The sequence below is a fragment of the Emiliania huxleyi genome (assembly GCF_000372725.1).
Source record: "Emiliania huxleyi CCMP1516 chromosome Unknown EMIHUscaffold_136, whole genome shotgun sequence".
NCBI classification, from domain to species: Eukaryota; Haptophyta; order Isochrysidales; family Noelaerhabdaceae; genus Emiliania; species Emiliania huxleyi.
Window position 1 is genome coordinate 86,446 of NW_005201231.1, and position 6,778 is coordinate 93,223.

The 6,778-nt window shown below is 67.3% G+C and overlaps 2 protein-coding genes across 2 annotated transcripts; one reads left to right on the top strand and one right to left on the bottom strand.

Moving 5' to 3' along the window:
* Nucleotides 1-485: 485 nt before the first annotated feature.
* On the top strand, nt 486-1,475 carry EMIHUDRAFT_362765 (hypothetical protein; the record flags this gene model as incomplete). Its single annotated transcript, XM_005788299.1, has 1 exon — nt 486-1,475. A coding segment is annotated over one exon (990 nt), but the record flags the coding sequence as incomplete, so codon positions are not given.
* Nucleotides 1,476-2,398: 923 nt separating this feature from the next.
* On the bottom strand, nt 2,399-5,667 carry Lhcf20_2 (light harvesting protein; the record flags this gene model as incomplete). Its single annotated transcript, XM_005788300.1, has 9 exons — nt 2,399-2,757; nt 2,954-3,016; nt 3,164-3,272; nt 3,660-3,709; nt 4,085-4,151; nt 4,443-4,499; nt 4,953-5,038; nt 5,136-5,280; nt 5,528-5,667. Coding segments are annotated over 9 exons (848 nt in total), but the record flags the coding sequence as incomplete, so codon positions are not given.
* Between the last annotated feature and the right edge of the window lie 1,111 nt (nt 5,668-6,778).

A 6,778-nucleotide genomic window follows, 5' to 3' on the forward strand; every position in this document is an offset into this window, starting at 1 on the left:
CGCAATATGACTACGGGACTGTAGAGGCGGCAGTGGCGGCCGTGGCGGCGGCGGAGGCTCAAGAGGCGGCGGCAGCGGAGGCGGCAGCGGAGGCAGCGGCGGCGGCAGCGGCAGTGGAGGCGGCGGCGAGCGTCGCTGCCCTCGCCGCCGCCGCCGCGCCGCCCGCCGCTGTCCCTCTCGACGAGCTCATCGCGGCGACCGACGGTTTTGCCGAGGCGCGCAAGGTGGGCGAGGGAGGCTTTGGGCGCGTCTACCGCTGCGACGCGCTGCCGTCGCTCCCGCGCGTCGCTTGCGGGTTCGCCGTCAAGACGGCGTTGGTCGGTGTCGGCGCCCAAGGCCTCGCCGAGCTGCAGAGCGAGGTGCGCACGCTCAACGCGGCGTGCCATCCGTCCCTGCTTCCTCTGCTCGGCGTCTGCCTGGCACCGGCGAGAGCGTGCCTCGTCTACCCCCTCTGCCGCGGCGGCAGCCTCGAGGACCGCCTCTACCGCGCTCCAGCCGCGCTGCAGCGTCTCCGCATGCTCGGCTTCGAGACGCCGCCTCCGCCGCTCTCCTCCGCCGCACGGCTCCGCGTGCTGCGCGACGCCGCGAGCGCGCTGCATTACTTGCACACGCTCTCTCCGATGATCCTGCACCGCGACGTCTCGGCGGGCAACATCCTGCTCGACGAGCGCGGCAACGGCTACCTCGCCGACGTGGGCCTCGCGCGCGCGGCAGAGGCGACGGCCGGCGGCAGCCAACAGGTGTCGCACCTGTCGACGCAGCGTATCTTCGGTAAGCCTGGCTACATGGACCCGATCATCTCGCTGGATGGCCAGGCTTCTCAGTTGACTGACGGTTTCGCGCTCGGCATCACGCTGCTCGTCAGCCTGACCGGCCGCGGCGCTCTTGGCTTGCTCAACGCGTGCGACGATGCGCTGGAGGAGCCCGACACGGCGGAGAGCATCGCGGCGGCCGACGCGGGCTGGTCGGCGGCGCAGGCCGAGGAGCTGACGCGGCTGGTGGTCGGGCTGGCTCTCGTGAGGAAGAAGAAGCGGATGCCGCTCGCAGAGGCGCTGCCGCGGCTGGAGGCGCTAGTCGAAGCGGCGGGGGAGGTGGAGGAGACGGCTGGGGCCGAGGAGCGCCTGTGTGACCTCTGCTACGAAGCGCCGCGTTCGGTCCGCTTCGCGTGCGGCCACGCGCTGTATTGCGAGACATGTGCGTCGCGCGTGCTGGAGCGCGACACCAACTGCCCGGCCTGCCGCCAGCCGGCGCTGCCCATCGCCGCAACTGGGCGGCTGGTGGCGGAGCAGGCGACGTTTGTCCACCAGCCGCCCACTCGCACCGTGCCCCAGGCTCAGCCCGTGGGCGCCACGGCGGCGGTCGGTGGGCGGGGAGGGCGCGGTGGGCGCGGCGGGCGCGGCGGGCGCGGTGGGAGGGGTGGGCGGGGTGGGCGTGGGAGGCCACGGGACGAGGGGCGTGGCGCTGGTGGCTCGTAGCTGGTTTACAGTACGTCAACCGCAGGGTGTGTGCGGTGCGTGGGGAGCTGGAGGCTGAGTACACGGAAAATCGCCCTCACAGCTCACTGCACACTGGACCTGAGCTGCGTGCTGGGGAGATAGCTCTCACGTCTCAGACTCAGTCACCTGTCGTGCTAGAGCTAGTGTGGTAAAGTGCGAGAGCGACACTTGCTTGATGCTTGGCGACTGCGGGAAAACAGTGAGACTGAGGTAAGGTAAGGTAAGGTAAATTTCTCCACACACACAAGTGGTGGGGCAAGGGGGGCGACCCTCGCATCTCCACACCCGGACACGGGCAGGAGCCCCACGGCATTCAAAGTGCAAGCACTGGCCCGGTGCACGTGGGTGAGCAGCCTGCCCCTCCGCCCTCTGCGCCCGACAAACCAACTCCCGCACACACACAATCGCACTCTGGCCATCGAATGACTCCGAATGACTCACACTGTGTGTGCTAAGACAAAATCTCCGCAGACAGCCAAAACGGGCCGTGCCGCGTGGGGCGGTGTGAGGTGAAGCCACGCTACTCGCTACCAGCGCTCATCGGATGCTGCTTGGGAGTTCCATCTTCCTGTCGCGTTCAAGATCACCCTCTAAGCTTCTCGCAGGGGTCGCGCTTAGGCGGCTCCTATGTGTATCAAACTTCCTTGTGCACGAGCGCAGCCTCAGCGGCGGCGCGGGCGGGGGTAATACACACGGACCCGGTCAGGTCGCGTATCCGTTCGGAGTGCCGTTGTGCAGTGCTCGGCGCGGCGCGGTGACCGGCACCGGTGTGTGCCGCCCGCGGGCGGCGCTGGGGCGGTGCACGCGCGTGCCAGCGGCGTGGGCGGGGCGCGGGGGCTCGTGACGTTTTTGACACAACACGCGCGTGAAAGCTGAAACATGGGGAGATCTCTTTCTCAAATCTCACATGGTCGTAGCTATAAAAGCATTCAAAACTCATATCGTACAGACGCGCTCGCGCACCATGGAGGGTACCTCTCTTGGCTCTACACACACGCTTTTCCGCGTGTCCGATCTCCCTAGAGCGTGGTAGCTCCCACTCGGCCCCACACCGGTCACCGCACACGGCGGGCTGACGTACCGGCCCGCGGGGTGGGAATGCCAGATGGGTGCGGAACGACAGACACGGTCTACTGCGGCTGGCCGAAGCTCGCGATGTCGAACTTGAGCATGTTCTCGACGAAGGGGAGGCCGGCGTCGTTCGGCCCAAAGTACGACATCGGCTCGGCGGTCGCCTGCGCGATGCCGAGCGAGTCGAGGCCTGCAGAGGCGAGACGCGGCCGCGGGACGACGCGGTGAGTTGTGCCAAGCATGCCGCTGCGTATGGGCGGGTCGAGGGTTGGGGGGTCACCCCGTGTGTGGTGGGGTGGCGAACTTGTGGGGAGGCGCGCGCGCGCGAAATGTCTCGGAAGTGTCTCGGAAGTGTCTCGGAAGTGTCTCGGAAGTGGCCCTCTCACCCGGGACGATCAGGCCCTTGGAGGCGCAGATCAGGCCGAAGATGCCGAGCATGGCCGCACGCCCTACGGACAGGCTCCGAGAAGGCTCCACGACACTTCCGAGAAGCTCCCACTTGCGGCGGTGGAAGTGCTGCCTACGGGACAGGCTCCGAGAAGGCTCGACGACGGCTTGTCAGCACGGAGGGTGCGGAGCGCTGTCGCGGCGCGGGCCGTTGTTGATCTCGACGTTGCGCCCGCGCGCCTTCTTCTCCTCCGAGTCTCCCTCGAAGAAGCCGAAGGGGTCGTAGAGGTCGAGGGGGACCGGGTGCGGGATGTTGCCCTTCGGCCAGGGGTAGGGTCAGGGGGGCAGGGTCAGGGGTAGGGAGGCAGAGTCAGGGGTAGGGCCAGGGCCAGGGGCAGGGGGGCAGGGGGGCAGGGGCTAGGGGGGCAGGGGGGCAGGGGGCAGGGGGTAGGGGGTAGGGGGGCAGGGTGAGGGGTAGGGGCTAGGGCCGGTGCGGGATGGCTTCCCGAGGCGCGACGTTGGACGTGCCCCGCCAAAGGGCAGTGGAGGTGTCTCGGACATGTCTCGGACATGTCTCGGACGTGTCTCGGACGTGTCTCGGACATGTCTCGGACGTGTCTCGGAAATGTCTCGGACGTGTCTCGGACGTGTCTCGGAAGTGTCCTCTAGATGGCAGTGGAGCTGTTCGGACGTGTCTCTCCACACCTTGCCGCCGCCGGCCGCGTCCTTGAGCGACGGGTAGAAGCCAGGCTTGCCTGCGGACACGTCTCGCGCATGTCCTGGACAGGCCTTGGACGTGCCGCCGAGCGGCGGGGCCGACGGCGGGCGACTAGATGGCGATCTCCCCACATCTCCCCACATCTCCCCACGTCTCCCCACGTCTCCCCACGTCTCCCCACGTCTCCCCACATCTCCCCACGTCTCCCCACGTCTCCCCACATCTCCCCACGTCTCCCCACATCCCCACGTCTCCCCACGTCTCCCCACATCTCCCCACGTCTCCATATCTCCCCAAATCTCCCCAAATCTCCCCAAATCTCCCCCTATCGGCGTGCCTCCGCGCATGTAGTGCATCTCCATACCTCCCCAAATCTCCCCACCTCTCGCCACCTCTCCCCCTATCGGCGTGCCTCCGCGCATGTAGTGCGGCTCCATCGTCTCGCCCACAAACTCGAGCACGGCGATCGTGCCGAGGATCTGCAGGCCGGGGCGGAGCAGGGAGAGGGGCGAGGGGGCGGTGGTAGAGGCGGGCGGTGGTAGAGGCGGGCGGTGGTAGAGCCGGGCGGTGGTAGAGGCGGGCGGTGGTAGAGGCGGGCGGTGGTAGAGGCGGGCGGTGGTAGAGGCGGGCGGTGGTACGGCGGCGAGGAGAGAGGAGGCAGGCGAGGAGAGGGGAGGCAGGCGAGGAGAGGGGAGGCAGGCGAGCAGGCAGGCAGGCGAGGAGAGAGGAGGGGCGAGCGGCGAGGAGGGAGGCTCGGCAGTGCGGCGCACCTGCAGCTTTCCCGCCGTCGGCACGGCAGCCCACTGGTCGACTGGCGCGGGGATGGCCTATTCACAGCTAGAGGTGTGAAGAGACGCTGTTCACGGCCCACTGGTCGACCGGCGCGGGGATGGCCTATTCACAGCTAGAGGTGTGAAGAGACGCTGTTCACGGCCCACTGGTCGACTGGCGCGGGGATGGCCTATTCACAGCTAGAGGTGTGAAGAGACGCTGTTCACGGCCCACTGGTCGACTGGCGCGGGGATGGCCTATTCACAGCTAGAGGTGTGAAGAGACGCTGTTCACGGCCCACTGGTCGACTGGCGCGGGTGTAGGGCGGCAGCATTCGGACGTGTCTCGTCCGAGAGCGGGCGTAGCGAGGAGAGAGAGGCTGTAGGGAGGAGAGAGAGCAAGCAGGGAGGGGAGAGAGGCGGCAGGGAGGAGAGAGAGGCTGCAGGGAAGAGAGGCAGCAGGGGGGAGAGAGAGGCGAAGGGAGGAAGAGGCAGCAGGGAGGCATCAACCGACAGGTCTCCGTAAGAGAGGGCGGTCGCGGCGTCGCCGAGGATGCCGCCCTTGATGTCCCACGGGAAGTGGATCCCGTTCGACTCTGCGACACGGGCGGACGGCTCGAGCCGGGCGGGGGCGGCGACGGCGGAGGACCGTGCGGACGTGGCGGGTCGTGATGGGCGGGGAGCGGCACGCGCGGACGCAGAAGCCGACAAAGGCGGCCATCGCCACGCGGCCGTGCTTGATCTCAGCGTGGCGGAGCCAGCCGACGGTCGCGTCGTTGCCCTCCGACCAGAAGTCCTTGTCGGCCAGCTTGAGAGGGTCCCAGAAGCCCATCGGGATCTGCGGCAGAGGAGCAGCGGGATCGGCGGAGGCGGGGAGAGGAGGCGGCGGGTGCGATGGCGGTGGCGGCGGTGGCGGCGGTGGGGACGCAGGCGGAGGTGACGGAGGAGGCGGCGACGGTGGCGGCGGAGGTGGCGATGGAGGGTGAGATTGGAGCAGCGAGGGATTATGCGTTGGCGGTGTGTGTGCGGTGGGCTGCGTGTGCTTTGCAGGCTTGGCGGCGGCGCAGCACGCGGCGTGATGATACCTGCTGCTCCTCAGCCAGAGCAATAAGCGTATCCTTGCCGGTGGCCTTCGCCATCATCGAGATGGATGGCGAGCCGCGGGGCGGCGCGACGCCGTGGGCCAGGCCGAGAGCGGAGGTAGAGAGCGACAGTGCTGCCATTTGTGGCGATGGAGGTCTGCAAGAGGGTAATTAGGGGGGGACCCTGAAGATTTAGTGGTCTGATGGAGGGCGGAGAGAGTCCGCCGATTTGAGGTCTGTAATGAGGCTGTGCCACCCCGGCCGAAAATCATCGCAAACCCTGTCAGCAGTCCTCCTCCGGGAATGAATGTACGTAAGAGCTACATACACTGAGAGAGTGAGAGAGAGAGAGGAACTGCTTCAACTCGCTCAAACCTGCGGACACAGAAGAGAATAGGTATTCTAAATCCCTTCCAAAAGCACCTCTCAACCCCGCTGCGGACTCTCTGAGCTTCATTCAATCCCCCTCGCCCCGCCGAAGGCGGACTGCAGTGGCTCTTACTGCGCCGCGCTGCGGAGGTTGCAAGCGCGATGCGCGCCGCCCCTCGCTCGCCCGAGCCGCTCGGAATGCGGGAGCGGCCACACATGGCTCGGCCGCCCCACCCCTGCGACATCGATGTCGAAACGGCTGGTGTGCCGTCTGCGGCGGCTGAATTGAAGCGTCGAGATTCCTCCGTGGCTCGGTGAAGAGGCGGTGGGCGAAGGCGACAAAGTGTCTGCTGTGTACCAGCACGTGGCTCCGTGGGCCCTTTGCGAAGAACGGCCCCACTCCGCCCCTTGACCACGGGAAGTACTCGGCGGCGTATGCACGGTACACGTGTCCCATCGCGACCGAGATTCGCGCAAAGGAGCGGTGCGCCTGTCCACCGTCGACAATCTCGAGGACGCGTGCGTCTGTAGGGAGCACATGAACGTTGATCATGGCGCCGCCATGCACACCCACCAGGCCGTAGAGGCCAGCGTAGTACGACAGCGGGCGTGGGTTGCTGCGTTTGCCCGTGTCAATCACGCCCTGCCGAGCCTCAATTAAACATTGGCGTGAACGAGAGAGGCCGGCAGCGCGCCGCCGGTGGGGTTAGTAAATAGTAAAATGCAGAGTCCTCTTCCTTTATGGCCCCCCCCCCCCTTCGCCGCCTCCCCTACCGACCCCCCCCTCGCCCCCCGGGCCCCCGCCACCTCAACCGCCTCTTTTGGGGTTCCCCCTCCTACCTCCGTGGTCCCCCCCCCCCCCCCCCGGGAGAGGTTTTCCAAACA